The 16,626-nt window shown below is 42.9% G+C and overlaps 1 protein-coding gene across 1 annotated transcript; it reads left to right on the top strand.

Moving 5' to 3' along the window:
• The first annotated feature begins 6,154 nt into the window (after window positions 1–6,154).
• Window positions 6,155–7,358, top strand: LOC120727415 (P2Y purinoceptor 14-like). Its single transcript, XM_040021644.1, has 2 exons — window positions 6,155–6,536; window positions 6,731–7,358. Exons 1-2 carry the CDS (start codon window positions 6,232–6,234, stop codon window positions 7,356–7,358), a joined length of 933 nt encoding a protein of 310 aa, XP_039877578.1. The 5' UTR covers window positions 6,155–6,231.
• The last annotated feature ends 9,268 nt before the right edge of the window (window positions 7,359–16,626 follow it).

Raw genomic sequence — 16,626 nt, 5'->3', positions numbered from 1 at the left:
TTGAATGTGCCCTGATTGGAACATTTAGATGTCACCATAGGCCTCTGTTGTGTTAGACTGGGGATGAAGATTCACAGTGAGCAGAACTACTCTTGGTGATGTGCTGCCACCTGCTGTCTGCTTTCTGTCAGTGCTCAGGCTGTCCATCCCTGAGAGTGTGGAGCTACAGCAGGGAACTAAAGCCAAGTGATTAAAGCCCAGAAAATTTACTAAACCAGTTTTATTCAACTTAACACCTGAAAGAAACCTTAAAGTGACAGTTAAAGAAAACCAAATATTTCTGCACTTTTTTCCTGATGCTGACAAATGTTAAGTGCTGTTTAAATGATTCAGTGTTAGATTTTTAAATCTAAAACAGCCAAACATTGCTGCCTATTTCAGCTGTCAGAGGTTGAGAAGCGGGGTACACCCCGTGACAGGTCCTCAGTTTGTCACAGAGCAAACACAGAACTATTAATGTTTATTTACAAGATCAATTTAAAATCAACTTGAATTGGAATATTTCTAACATTTTGAGTCATTTTCCAGTGTTAGAAAATCAGCACTGCTCAGTGTTAGCCATTGTTAATCTGCAAAACTGACTAGGTTACTTTTAAACATATAACACTGTCAAAAGTGTTAATTTAACACTCAACAGTGTTGTATTTAACACTCAGAGGTGTGGACACATATAGAAACTCTCTAGTGTTAATTTAACACTGGAGATTTTGCTGTGTGGCACTGTAACCTGATTGGCTACAGTAAGAACATAAACTCATGCTATCTGTTTGGGAGTATGTTTGTGATGACTTGAGCCTCATATTGATCTCCAATCTCAGTAAAAACCTGTGTTTTTTTATGAAGGCCTGGGTTGTAAGGCAGTGGTCTCACTGGTCTCAACTGAATATGAAAGGCAGAAGAGGCCAGCTGCCTCTGCTTTGCCAGCAACACCCTGTAGGAGGTGCTCTAGTAGAAGAACTCCAGGAAAATGAAAAAACAACTGAAGGACGATGATGCAGCTGGTGTTGGTGGTTTTGATAAACAGAGTAACAAGTGCACTTAAAATTAAAGTTAATGCCAAAGTGCAATTAAAAACAGCAATATTTTAAAACAAAAACAAGCCAAAAGGACTGAAGTCCAGCACAGACAGGTCAGAAATCATCTGTCTTGTTGGTGCTTTTGGCAGATTTCAGCCTGTAAATATTGCCAAATATCAATGATGTGACTAAATACGAGATCATCTAAGTAAAGAAATGCACACACATGAAGCATGTAATAAACACACATCTTCAAGACACGTTACTGTCTCTGTTTATAGCAGTGAAGACAAACAGGAAATAAGTCAAAGCGCTGGTTAGCAGTTTGGTTACTGTGTTTTTCCTCATCAACGGCGATACTGTTAAACTGAGAGGACGTATAGGCACAAGCAGCTTTTCCTGCTCACCGAAAACTGGAAAAACACAGGTGAGTCCTGCCGGTTCCTCATCCTCAAATCATCTGTATTTCTACTTATTTCATACTTAACTTAAAAGATGACTTTTAGTAGCTCCTGCCACAGGAAAGAGAAGCACTTCACACAGCTACCTCAGGACCACAGCCTCCTTCTGCCAGTGTTCAAGATTCAGTATATATAAGATAAGATAAGATAAGATAAGATAAGATAAGATAAGATAAGATAAGACTTTATTGATCCCAGAATTGTCTGGTATTCAGAGAAAATATTACGTGTTTCGTCTTGAGGTGAAAAGAAATGCAGTTTGTCCCGGACTTCAGCTACAATGAAAAAGACACACAGCTGGAGTTATTCTGTGTATTTGCTGCACAGCTGCCTCTTCTTCTCTCATCCTCTCACCCTCCCTCTCCTGTTTCTACTTCAATCATGAAACTGATCAATGATCAGCTCTGATCGGCTCTCTTGTTTGTTTATCGCCCACTTTGCGTCAGAAAGAGGAAACCAGCGGATGTCGCGCTAAACAGCAGCACGTTTAAGCTTGATCAGCTGTTGTTAGAGTTTATTTAATATTAATTTCTAGTATCAGCTGATGTTTGCTGGAGCCACAATTGTTAGATGTATATGGTTGATTGTCATTTATGCTTAGAAATATTTACTCATATATAGTTTTATAATCAATTGCATATTGATAGAGGTTTGATCCTTAGCAGTCTGTAAAGACTGTGTGCCTTCCAGAGTGTTCATACAGTACACACTCACATCCTGGGGTCATGAGAAGAGAAGAGGTCGTACCTTCTTTTATTGTTTTATGGTGTACCAAACACAAGTATATCTGTTTTAGTCTAAGTGTCTTTTGTAGATGAACTGCTGGACTTCCAGACCAGCAGGATTAGGGGAGTCGTTTATGGGGTCACTTCTTGACACTTGCTGTGTAGCAGAATTGTCTTGAACGTTCCAGCGAACAGCTTATAGGTTTATGCTACGAACCTATCAACAGCCGTAAAAGCTGCTGGTCATGATGTCGGTTTGTATATGTGGTGAGAGGGAAACATGAAGATGAAACCAGGAGATGTCCTTACTGAATCATCAGAGCTGTGATGGAGAAACAGGTTTACCTTTTAGGTGACATGAATGAGTTGAAGGGAAGTTATGAACTGTTTCTGAGAGACAAATAACACCAGGATCCTTTTTTAGGTAGCTGACAGCTGGTAACTGTGCAGGGGCGGGTCTAGCAAAGTTTTGTCAAGGGGGCAACACTGATCCTCCCCGCCTGCTCTAGGTGAGAGAGGAATTGGTGTAACAGGTAGCTGACAGCGTCATCCACCCCAATTCCAGAATAGTAGGCGAACTGCTGCCTTCCTTGCCTTCATCCTTTGAGCTGACTTCTCAGCTGATCTGCATTCCCCAGACCACACCCTTATCACCTTCTTTGTGGGAGGTTTACTCTTCACCATACACATTTATAAGTGTGGTGGAGAAGTACCAGATTGTGGTCTGAGTGGCCAAGCGGGGAGAGGGGTGATGCGATGTAAGCCTGCTTTGTGTTGGCAAATAATAGATCCAGGGTTTTGCTGTCCCTTGTATGGCAGTCAACATACTGTGAGAAACTAGGGAGAGTGACAGATAGTGAGGCATGATTGAAGTCCCCAGAGATAATAATGAGGGACTGCGGATGTGCCATCTGTAGCTGACAGACACTACACAGGGAGTGCAGAATTATTAGGCAAATGAGTATTTTGTCCACATCATCCTCTTCATGCATGCTGTCTTACTCCAAGCTGTATAGGCTCGAAAGCCTACTACCAATTAAGCATATTAGGTGATGTGCATCTCTGTAATGAGAAGGGGTGTGGTCTAATGACTTCAACACCCTAAATCAGGTGTGCATAATTATTAGGCAACGTCCTTTCCTTTGGCAAAATGGGTCAAAAGAAGGACTTGACAGGCTCAGAAAAGTCAAAAATAGTGAGATATCTTGCAGAGGGATGCAGCAGTCTCAAAATTGCAAAGCTTCTGAAGCGTGATCATCGAACAATCAAGCGTTTCATTCAAAATAGTCAACAGGGTCGCAAGAAGCGTGTGGAAAAACCAAGGCGCAAAATAACTGCCCATGAACTGAGAAAAGTCAAGCGTGCAGCTGCCAAGATGCCACTTGCCACCAGTTTGGCCATATTTCAGAGCTGCAACATCACTGGAGTGCCCAAAAGCACAAGGTGTGCAATACTCAGAGACATGGCCAAGGTAAGAAAGGCTGAAAGACGACCACCACTGAACAAGACACACAAGCTGAAACGTCAAGACTGGGCCAAGAAATATCTCAAGACTGGTTTTTCTAAGGTTTTATGGACTGATGAAATGAGAGTGAGTCTTGATGGGCCAGATGGATGGGCCCGTGGCTGGATTGGTAAAGGGCAGAGAGCTCCAGTCCGACTCAGACGCCAGCAAGGTGGAGGTGGAGTACTGGTTTGGGCTGGTATCATCAAAGATGAGCTTGTGGGGCCTTTTCGGGTTGAGGATGAGTCAAGCTCAACTCCCAGTCCTACTGCCAGTTTCTGGAAGACACCTTCTTCAAGCAGTGGTACAGGAAGAAGTCTGCATCCATCCATCCATCCATCCATCTTCATCCGCTTATCCGAGGTCGGGTCGCGGGGGCAGCCTAAGCAAAGAGGTCCAGACCTCCCTCTCCCCAGCCACCTCCCCAGCTTGTCCGGGGGAATACCAAGGCGTTCCCAGGCCAGCCGAGAGATATAATCTCTCCAGCGTGTCCTGGGTCTGCCCCGGGGCCTCCTCCCGGTGGGACATGCCTGGAACACCTCGCCCAGGAGGCGCCCAGGGGGCATCCTTGCCAGATGCCCGAACCACCTCAGCTGGCTCCTTTCGATGTGGAGCAGCAGCTGCTCTACTCTGAGCCCCTCCCGGATGGCCGAACTTCTCACCCTATCTCTAAGGGAGAGGCCAGCCACCCTTCGGAGGAAGCTCATTTCCGCCGCTTGTATCCGCGATCTCGTTCTTTCGGTCACTACCCAGCTCGTGGCCATAGGTGAGGGTAGGGACGTAGGTGAAGTCTGCATCCTTCAAGAAAAACATGATTTTCATGCAGGACAATGCTCCATCACACGCGTCCAAGTACTCCACAGCGTGGCTGGCAAGAAAGGGTATAAAAGAAGAAAAACTAATGACATGGCCACCTTGTTCACCTGATCTGAACCCCATTGAGAACCTGTGGTCCATCATCAAATGTGAGATTTACAAGGAGGGAAACCAGTACACCTCTCTGAACAGTGTCTGGGAGGCTGTGGTTGCTGCTGCACGCAATGTTGATGGTGAACAGATCAAAACACTGACAGAATCCATGGATGGCAGGCTTTTGAGTGTCCTTGCAAAGAAAGGTGGCTATATTGGTCGCTGATTTGTTTTTGTTTTGTTTTTGAATGTCAGAAATGTATATTTGTGAATGTGGAGATGTTATATTGGTTCCACTGGTAAAAATAAATAATTGAAATGGGTATATATTTGTTTTTTGTTAAGTTGCCTAATAATTATGCACAGTAATAGTCACCTGCACACACAGATATCCCCCTAAAATAGCTAAAACTAAAAACAAACTAAAAACTACTTCCAAAAACATTCAGCTTGATATTAATGAGTTTTTTGGGTTCATTGAGAACATGGTTGTTGTTCAATAATAAAATTATTCCTCAAAAATACAACTTGCCTAATAATTCTGCACTCCCTGTAGTGATTGTACTCACAGGCTGCCGTAGGGTCGGCCGAGGGTGGGATGTAAAGAGTCAGCACAATAACATGTGAAAATTCCCTGGCCAGGTGGTATGGCTGGACGCTAACTGCTGACAGTTCAATGTCTTTGGTACAGCGCTGTTCCTTCACAGTGATGTGTCCAGGTTACACCATCGCTCACTGATGTACATTGGCAGTCCCCCACCTCTCCTCTTACCACTCTCCATTGCATTCCTCTAACCAGTTGAAAGCCATCCAGAGTTATGACAGAGTGTGTGGTCCGTGAGCCATGTCTCAGGGATCAGTAGGAGGCTGCTCTGCTGGTACTCCCACTGCAGTCTGGTTAGCGCCATTAGCTCTTGCATCTTGTTGGGTAAAGATCTTACATTACCCATGAGAATGGATGGAATGCTTGGTTTGTACCGTCTCCTTCTTTCCCGTTACTTCACTCCAGCCCTGCATCCCCTCCTCCGACGCCGTAATTTCTTCGCAATCTTGGGTTGCTCCTCCGGGAGTACCTGTTGCCCAGTAGCTGCTCCCTACTGTAAACAATGGGGTGGCTTAGAGGTTCTCCAGAAGTGGTGGTGAAAAATCCCAAAAAGAGTAGAAGGCATGCTACTACTCTCATGAAAATTTGTGGGTCAATGTCCAGTTGCACTTCAAATAAAACACGACCAAGAGTGTCGGGGAGAAAAGTGTAAAACACAAGAAAAAAAATCAATCAAGTTATGGTAATGTGATAGTATAAGTGACTGCTTTAATCTACATGTGCCGTCATTTTTGTATCAAGTGAAAGCTTTCTGAGGATTAAATACAATAATCATCCTCAAACACATAAATTAACTTTGATCAGATGAAAGAAGGTTGGTCTTGAAGAACCTCTGTGATTTGTATTTATTTTTCAGCCACAGAAGCATGATTGACTCAACAAATATGACTTCACCTCTCAAGCACACGCATGATCTTTTTATCCCATCAGTCAACCCTTTCTTTATGCTGGTCTACAGTCTGCTGTTTCTGGTACGGTTAAAATTTTCAGATTGCGCCCTGTTAGAACCTGAATGTTTGAAAGTCCTGTCCTCTTCATCCTCTCGGTGTCTCTTCAGGTGGGTTTACTCCTCAATGGCTTCATCCTAAAGTTTTACTTTCACCAAGCTCAGCAGCAGGCCTCAAACAGCTTGATGGTCTACCTGAAGCACCTGACAGCTGCTGACTTCCTGCTCTGCCTCTCTCTGCCATTGCGGATAATCCACTATGCCAGCAGCTCTGGCATTGTTTACATACTCCACTGCAGCATTGGAGCTACTTCCCTGTACCTCAACATGTACGCCAGCATCCTGTTCATGGGGTACATCGCTGTTAACAGGTAAGGAACCTTTACTGAGTATCATTTGCAGTTCACGAGAATGTTAAAACCAGATTATTGGGTTATTTACAAACTCTTCAGTCCTAGCAACAACACGAATATTTATTTTCACCGTATAGTGACTTCTGCACATTTGGCACCACTGTGACTATTTTTGGTGACGTTTTTTACCACATTTTCTCTTCTCTCTGCAGATATCTGAAGATCGTCCATCCTTCAGGAACTCACATCCTGCAGACAGTACGAACTGCCCATGTCGTCTCCACGGTCACCTGGGTTTTTCTTCTGGCTCAAACAATCGCCTACAACATTATGTTCTTCATCACTCACAATCCTCTGGCCTCTGACCGCTGCTACTGTGGGCCCCTCTTCAGTACGTCATTCAGCGTCCTTCATAAAACATTTCAAATCAGCTGCACCATCATCTTCCTCTTGGTCTTCATATCCCTGGTCTTCTTCTACTACAGCACCTCCCGCAAGGTGTTGCAGGCACAGCAGAGGCAGCTGGCCTCCTCTGAGAAGCTGGTGAAATCTCGCAGAAACATGTTGGTGCTGGTCAGCATCTTCTGTGTTTGTTTTGTGCCCTATCACCTGGCTCGTGTTCCCTATAGTTTTTTCTGGAATAACTCTGTGGGTGGGGTGTTATACTACCTGAAGGAGGCTGCCACCATGGTATCAGTTTTTAATGTCTGTCTGGACCCTCTTGTTTACTTTTACCTCTGTAAGACTTTTCGGGCTCAGGTGAGAAAGATGTCCAGGAGAGTCAACGATCCAACAAAGAGAAGGGGAGAGAGCATCAAGAGCAACAAGGCAAACCAGTGAGCTGTAAAGTACAGAGTTTCTGCTGAGTTCAGAGGTCAATATGAGGCTCAACTCAGCAATTCATTTGGAGGCGATGACATCATGTTATTTAAAAAAAAATATTTTCAATAAATTTGAAACAATTTAAAGGAAACCTTTTCCATCCTACCATCAACAGCTATTTTGTTTGTAATATTTTCGAGGTGAAAAGAAAACAAATGAATCAATCTTGAATGAGGCTGTAACATGTGTTGTGGAGAATTTAACAATAACCTGCAACACACCCAGTGAGCTTGATTTGAAGTGGGTTTAATAAACACATTGCAATGTGGAGAAAGCCCTTACATCTTATAAACAGAGACACAGACAGAGAACATTCCACAACTCACATGTTGGCCTCTCACGGGGGGGCTATACCACCTCCCTCACAGAGAGAATTATGACCTTGTTTTCTGCTTGGCCGTCACCTAAGGATTTACATCCCTGATAAGCAGGAGTCCCACTATCTGTTTAACCTCTCCCATTACAATGGCCTCGCTGTGTTTACATTCCACATGCATGCAAACTAGCTACAGGAGTGCTCTTACTATAGTAAAGTGAGAAAGTGATATTACTATAACTAATGTGATATGATTCAATATGTGATTAATACATGAGAAAAGAAATCTTCCACCACACACGACAAAACGTGAACCACTCCGGACACTCTCTGGATGCGCCGTGAGAACTGAACGTCTCTCCTGCATGCGTGGCTTAGTTTTTAACCTTTCATCTTTCATTTGTTTTTCCAAAACTTAGTCAAAATTGATAAATGATCACCTTGTTGTTCTTTGCTGTTTGTATGAGAGTAAAATGAGCAGTTGTTCTTTGTGACCTGGATTATGTCGTTAATCTGTGTCGCACAGACTGACTTTAACTCTGTGATCATAGCGTCCTGTTTCTGATGCGACTACAGGTTCTCAAGTTTTACTGCAGGGCGGTTACCTTTAACACACACACACACACACACACACACACACACACACACACACACACACACACACACAGTAAATCTTAAACTATGAGGAGTTTAATGGAAATGTGACAGTATTTAAGTTGCGAGATTCAAGTTTCATGAATCATCCTGACATGTTGACCAGTTCTTATATTCATCTTGTTGCTTCAGCATGTTTTGAAGCATCACCTTGTAAACTCTCTGGTTTACATGGTTTCACAGCAGCAGTCTACATGAAGAGAAGAAAGATATATGAGCTATATCAAAATATGAGCTATTCATCAGCACTTGTAGCTATTGCAACAATAATATAATGTTTGCAGCTGTATATGACTAATTATCGGTCACATTTTCTTTAGATATTGTAAAAAATAATCTAAAGGTTTTTAAATTGTGTGTAAAAATTTTTTTTATTTATGTGTACATTAACAACGTGACATGTGAAACTGAGACACTGGTATAAATATAAATGTCTTAAATTCAGTTCCAACATTGCAACAAACCAAACTTTTTAAAAATTCAGGTCTCAGATTTATTCTGTATAGACCTCAGGCTCCACACACATGGATACACTGGGAGGCACAGACAACCCTGAACAATATGGCCACTGGGCTTCTGTATGTTTTATATTTTTTGTATGTTTGTATGTTGCCCATGACTAACACATCAGCTACTTCCTCCTACTGTTTCCACTGAGCTAACAGCGGAGGCTACAGTCAGATTCCTCAAGACAAAACTAATAATAGAGTGTGTATAGTTGTGGGAAAGTGTGTGTCTGTCCTGTGTGTTAACGTTCAGTGTGAGCACAGGAAGCGGTTTGAAAGTCTAAGACCTCGAGTGTCATCAAGGAGGCAAAATTCACAGCCTTGTGGTTTGATGCTCTTTTCTGATTGGCTGTTGTTTAAGTGAAGAACTTTCTGAGCTGCTCAGTTGGGTTTGTACTGTACTCTTTAAGAGTGTGTTATGAATAGCACAAGGCCTGCATGTCACATAAACTAAATGCTTCCTGGATTTTGTTTTTCACATTAAAAGTTTATTGCCACCACTTCACTTGCAACACTTATGTGAAAGCAAGATGGTGATCTTTCACCATGATGGTACATCTTTCACCATCTTACAATGCTTGATTGCAGCCATTCCCCAACTCTCTGTGAATGGTACTCATGGCCATTGATCAGTGGGTTTTGGTCAGTGGTTGTTGATCAATGGTCATGAGAATTTGCATAATTATGATTAAGGAACTGACCTCCCAGCCCATTGTTCCTTCAGGCTGGTTTCAGTCATTATGCAAATGTGCTGTTTATAAGATTGGGGAAACCTGCAGTCAGCTGAGACTGAAGAAGTCACCTGGATGTGTGACGAAACGTTTCTCCCACAAACCGCTACGTCCAGATGAACAGAATCAACTTTTTGGAGACATAAGAGATAACCTTTTGTTTTCTGGTATCCCAGAGTTTGCTGGAGAGCATGCGGAAACCCCTCCTGTCCCTCCTCCCGCTCCATCACACCACCACACTTGCAGAGGATTACAAGTTTGTCACTGAGGTACAGGGGAGGCATTCCTCCTCTGTCCCCTTCTGGCCACATGTGCCTTAATTTTAGTCCCCAGTCTACACATCCACTGTAGAAAAGTATGTGTCAGCGTGAATTACATTACCCAGCAGCCTTGGTAAGGTCATAGGACTCATGGGACTCCTGAGTTAGCGAGCCTGACTTAGTTCCTGGGCTGACAATGCAGAAGAGAGCTGCTGGGACGGAAAGCAAATAGCCCATCCTGTGTTTGTTGTGAATGGTGTGCATCACATAAACCTGAGTTAATGTTACATGTGTAAGATGTGGCTGTAGCTCAGGAAGCAGAGCAGGTCTCCTACTGATTGGAAGATGTCTGTGAATGTTCTCAGTCATCCAGGTCATCGTAGTCTAAGGAGCTTGCAAAGAAAAGCGTCTGGACTTCTTTAAGTTGCTTGAAGACGTTTCACCTCTCATCCGAGGAGCTTCTTCAGTTCTAAGGTCAAACGGCGGAGAGTCCCAGATATAAACCCAGTGGGAGTAACCCCCCACAGAGGGACAAAAGGACCCCCTCATGATCCTCTACCTAATCACATGAGCCAAGGTGTGAAAACGGGTGTGGGTCACAATCAGCAAAGGTTTCGGGTGAGCTCATTGTGAAACCTGGCCCCACCCTATCATGTGATTTCCTGAGGTCAGATGGCCCAGAATGTGAGTGGGCGTTAAGGTGTCTGGGAAGGAAACTCAAACCTGGATTATAGATGGCAGAGAGTTGGTGTCGTAAACCCCCGCCTCTGTTCAAAGATGGTCGCTCACAGTGGACATAGATGGCTTCTTTCACTCCCCTTTCAAACCATCTGTCCTCTCTGTCCAAAATGTGAACATTGGCATCCTCGAAAGAGGATGGGGGGGAACTCCCACTGGGTTTAAATCGGGAACTCTCCGCCATTTGACCTTAGAACTGAAGAAGCTTCTCGGATGAGAGGTAAAACGTCTTCAAACAACTTAAAGAAGTCCAGTTGCTTTTCTTTCCAAGCTCCTTAGACTACGATGACCTGGATGACTGAGAAACTTCACAGACATATTGCCGTACATTTTGGGAGGAACACCCTTCAACTGGTGCGGGAGTATGAAAGGGAATCAAGAAAACGAGCGGATTATAGGAACCATATCCGTTTCAACCTAAGATGCAGACAAAGCAGAGTTGTTCTTAAGAGCTTGTGCCTTGGATCCACTGTCAGGGGATACAGAGCAGACTTGATTCTACAGAGAGCACAAAATCAGCTTCTAAGTGAAAGGATAAGACAGGTCCATTTCACTATAGATGTCCTCCAGATCAAGATCAGCCAGACTCTGCAGGAACTGGAAACCCTTCTTTCCTATTTATTATGTATATGTATTAAATGTACAGTGAACAAACAAGCTGATGAGTAAGATGGCCAAAGGAATGTTAAGCTGCATTACAGAGTGACAGCTGCTGGTAAGAATGACCTGCAGTAGCATTCCTTCCTACACTGTGGGTGTAAAGGTCTACTGCTGAACGAACTGCTCAGTGCTCGTACAGTCTCATGCAAGAGGTGAGAGGTGTTGTCCATGATGGATGTTAGCTTAGACAACATCCTGTCCTCCCAACCTGCTCAACGGACTTCAGCGGACAGTTTGGGATAGAACTGGCCCTCCTGACCAGTTTGTTTAATTTTCAAGACTTGTGCAGTGATGCATGGGGTCCCTCAGGGCTCCGTAATTGGACCATTGCTGTTTTCTATGTACCTGCTGCCTCTTGGTGTCCTTTTATGTTCTTTTAATTAACCTTTCATTATTACGCTGATGACCTGCAGCTTTATGTTCCTTTAACCATTAGAAATCGTGCTGAAGTCTCTAAACTAGAATTTTGTTTATCTGCAATTAAGAGCTGGTTATCGGATAATTTCTTGCTCATAAATACTGATAAGAGAGAGTTGATGGTCATTGGGCCACACAAATTTCAGCACTTGTCCCAAAATTTCATCTTGAAAACTGATGACAGTGCCATAAATTGCTGGAACAAGGTAAAAAACTTGGGTGTGTGGTTCGACATGGTGCTCTCCTTTAAATCTCATGTAAAAGAGATAACAAAGACCACCTTTTATCATTTGAGGAACATCGCCAGAATCAGACACTGCAGAGGTTCTTGTCCATGCATTTGTGTCTTGCCGTATTGATTATTGCAATGCTCTTCTTTCTGGCCTACCAAAGAAAAGTTTTAGCGGTCTACAGATGGTGCAAAATGCAGCTACTCGCATTTTAACAAGAACTGAGAAATTTGAGCCCTGTTCTGAGATCTCAGCTTTGGCTACCTTGTTAGGTTCGAGCAGATTTTAAGGTCCTGCTGCTCACCTACAAGGCTTTAAACTGATTGGCTTTAGACCTTTATGTTCCATCTCGTGCTCTACGATCTCAGGACTCTGGCCTTCTAAAAGTTCATTAAACTTTATTGTAACACCTACTAAAACACCTAAAAATTGGAGAGCGTGCTTTTTCTTTTCGTGCCCCGTTTCTGTGGAACCACGATCGCCCCACTATAAAAATAAAACTATAAAGACACTAAAGTGGTAGGAAACTATTTTGTGCAACTTTTTTGTATTTGCAGTTTTGAGGGATAGCCTCTTAAATTTCTCTAACTAGAAATATATGTTAAAAAAACAAAAACAGTTTGAATTTTTTTGTAATTTATTGCACTTTTTTTGCAATTTATATAATTACTATGCACTTAATGCATACAAATTATTAAAATTTGGGCTATAATGGTTGTATTAATGTATAGCAACTTGAAATGCTCCCAAAAATGGCTCCACAGCATGTAAAAATAAAATATAAGCTCTGGCGGACTTGGTTCTGTGGTAGGTCTTAAAGGGTTAAGGCTGTAAGACTATTTGGATGCATCACATAGAAAGTACCCTGAGACAACTGTCATGAATTAAATGACAGAGATTGTCAGCAAACACCCTTTAGAAGAGGCCATGTATCAAAATTGCAACTCAAAGAGAGCTTTAGTAGAGTTCAACAAACTGAATTGATTAAACACAACAAAGTATGAAGATGGGTTCTTTCAAAGAGGAACCTCAATGAAAACGTTTTTCTTTTCACCTCCAGAAACATGGTTGACCTAAAAAAAACATGACTTCACCTCTGCACCAGACATTGTTGTTGAGAAAACATCAGCCAAACCTTTCTTTGTTCTGAGGCAGAACAGTCTAGTGTTTTATGGTAAGTTTCAGATCTTCAGATTAGATCTCCAGATTGTGTTATGTGCATGGTGCATGTAGCAAAAAAAATCTCTCATCAGCAGGTGTCAAGCAGCTTGATGGTCTACTTGAAGAACCTGATAGCTTCTGACTACTAACTGATCAGATAAGAAGAAGACATGTCTATTTTGAAAACAGGTCATTGCCCCTGTTTAGCAGTGAAGAGAAACAGGAAATAAGTCAGAGTGCTGGTTGGCAGTGTGATTGCTATGCTTCCAGATGTACAGTGACCAGGGTTTTAATAGTTTTGCAATTTTCATTAGTTTTTATTTTTATTTAGTTTTGACTTCAGATTTTCAATTTTATATCAGTTTTAATTAGTTTTTACCAATTGTTTGCTAGTTTAGTTTATTTTTTATTTTTTGAAAATCCTTAGTTTCAGTTTAGTTTTGATTAGTTTCAGTTATAGTTTTAGTTGTGTTTGCAATAATTAAGTGTAACAAAATCCCAGTTTCATCATATCAGTCATGCTCTTCTGCTTATGCTTGGGTATGTTGCTATTCCAGCTACCATACCCTGGACAGGTCGCCTGTCTGTCGCAGGACTAACACGCAGAGACAGACAACTCACATTCCCACCTATGGGTTCTTTAAATAAATAAATAAATAAAAGACAGATGAACAACCATTGATACCAGGCAACTATAAAATGTATATCTTGGCCCCAATGAGACTATTAACTCTTGCAGCACCAGGTGTTCAAAATTTTGGTTCAAGTGAATTGATAAATTTTTTGAAGGCAATTGACTCACACAGTTATGTAGATATCCCAGTCCTGTTGTCTCGGGGTGCATCACGCTGCCTTGCCTAGGGTTAGCGTCTGTTTCTGGGGATGAGGGTTGAGTGTGCTCCCTTACCTTCTCAAGGTAAGCTAGGTTAGCCTTCTTGTGTGAGCTTTTCAGAATCAGAATCAGAAAGGGTTTTATTGCCAAATGTTGAGCAGGTTTACAACATTAGGAAATCACTGTGGTGCTTCAGTGCAAACATACTGTTATAAATACTGTCATAAATTACGCTTAAATAGACATGAAAATAAAAATAAGAATAAGAATTAAAAGTGCTAAGTAGATAGATATATACATGATATATACATGATATATACATGAGTGCAGGTGGTGATCAGTGCCAAACATGGAATGATGCAGTGAACACAGCGTAGGGTCATGTGTTAGTGGTGGGAACAGTCATACGGTTATTGTTCATGTGTCCAACAGCAGAGGGGAAGAAACTGTTCTTATGGCGAGAGGTTCTGGTGCGAATGGACCGGAGCCTCCTGCCTGAGGGGAGCAGGTCAAACAGACTGTGTCCAGGGTGAGAAGGGTCAGCTGAGATCCGAGCTGCACGCCGCAATGTCCTGGAGGTGTACAGGTCCTGCAGAGATGGGAGTCTGCAGCCAATCACCTTCTCAGCAGAGCGCACAACACGCTGCAGTCTCTGTTTGTATCTGATAGTGGCTCCAGCGTACCACACGGTGATGAGGAGGTGAGGATGGACTCGATGATTGCAGTGTAGAATTGCATCATCGTCCGTGTTGGCAGGTTGAATTTCTTCAGCTGCCTCAGGAAGTACATCCTCTGCTGGGCTTTCTTAATGACAGAGGTGATGGTGGGCTCCCACTTCAGGTCCTGGGTGATGGTGGTACCCAGGAAGCGGAATGAGTCCACAGAGGTGATGGGGGTGTCAGACAGGATGATGGGGGGAGTGGAGCTGTGTGCTTCCTGAAGTCCACAATAATCTCCACTGTCTTCTGGGCATTCAGCACCAGGTTGTTGTGGCTGCACCAGGACACCAGACGTTCAACCTCCCTCCTGTAGGCAGACTCATCCCCGTCCGAGGTGAGTCCAATAACGGTGGTGTCATCTGCAAACTTGATTAGCTTGACAGACTGGTGGGTGGAGGTGCAGCAGTTAGTATACAGGGAGACGAGCAGGGGAGAAAGAACACAGCCCTGAGGGGAGCCGGTGCTGATGGTCCGGGAGTCCGAGACATTCTTTCCCAGCCTCACATGCTGCTTCCTGTCCGTCAGGAAGTCAGTGATCCACCGGCAGATGGGATCAGGCACATTCATCTGGGAAAGCTTGCCTTGGAGATGGTCTGGAAGTGCACTTTTCAAGTGCACTTAAGGTTTGTGGGATTTTTTTCCCTTTAGAAATGTCCCTCATAATTTGTCTCTTTCACTACAAGACACTTGCTTTATCCAAAACACAGTCATATTCAAAGTAATCCAAATTGGACTCTGGCGCTTTCTCCCGACTTTTCCTGACATGATTCTGCGCGTGGACGGAGCAGCAACACAGACGACTCGACTAACGTACTGCCACCTGCTGGCATAATGAGACACAGCAAGAAATAATCTGGAAACTAAACTTCATTTTCACCCTTTGACCTATTGTATGACCACGCACACATCAATGAAACATAACCCATGCATAATTAGTATTAGCTAGTGAAATTCAGTTAAGTTTAGTTAGTTGTCCTTTTTTTGTTTTTATTTTTATTTCTGTTAACTAAAAGTGTTTTTTCACTCTAGTTTTCGTTATTTTGTTAGTTTTCGTTAACGATAATATACCTGGACCAGTGCACACTGTTTAAAAATTGAGAGGACCTAACCCCACCCCCAAGTTGCCTTTTCTTTCAGCTGAAAACTGGAGCACACAGTGAGTATGATGGTTGCCTCTTGAAATATCTTTCACTTTGCCTAAAGTCATCTATTCAATTCAACATTTTCAGCTCCTGATATGGGGAAATGTAACAGTAAATGTTTTCAGGGTAAATGCCCTCCTTGATTATCCACTCCAGGAGGGGGCCTAACAGTACATCTTTCACTATCTTACAATGCTGTGATTGCAGCCATTCCCCAACTCTCTGGGAATTGTACTCATGGCCATTAACCAGTGGGCTTTGATCAGTGGTTGTTGATCAATAGTCATGACAATTTGGATATTAATGATCAAGGAACTGACCGTAGAGCCCATTGCTTATTCAGTAATGGTAGTCTCAGTCATTATGCAAATGTACTGTTTATAAGGTTGGAGAAACCTGCAGTCACCTGTAGGGATGGGTATCGAAACCCGGTTCTTGCTGAGAACCGGTTCCCACTATTTCAATTACTTGGAATCGTTTGCCATTTTTGCAAACGATTCCCTTATCGATTCCAGTCGCCACGAATGACGTCACCACGTTGCGGAGCGTCATGTACCTGACAGGAAAGATGGCGGCTCAAACGCTCAAAAGTTTGATTATACTTTACGAGAACGGATGACAACAGGGCAACTTGCAATACTTGCAAAGTAATATTTCATTTAAGGGAGGAAACACTACGATATGCAAAAGCATTTGCTCACAAAACACGCGATGACCTTAAATGAATGTCGTGTTTAATTCCGCTCCGGACTCGTGATCTCAAACCCAGCAGCAGCGTAACGTTGCACACGTCCTCTCCCAGTTATGCGGCAGGTAATATCCACTAACAGTGCATATTATGTTAGCGCGATCTTCCTTAT

The sequence above is a fragment of the Simochromis diagramma genome, unplaced genomic scaffold (assembly GCF_900408965.1).
Source record: "Simochromis diagramma unplaced genomic scaffold, fSimDia1.1 OVJJ01000740.1, whole genome shotgun sequence".
In the NCBI taxonomy this organism is placed as follows: domain Eukaryota; kingdom Metazoa; phylum Chordata; class Actinopteri; order Cichliformes; family Cichlidae; genus Simochromis; species Simochromis diagramma.
Note: the sequence above shows the minus strand (reverse complement) of the source record. Positions and strands in the feature narration are given on the sequence as shown.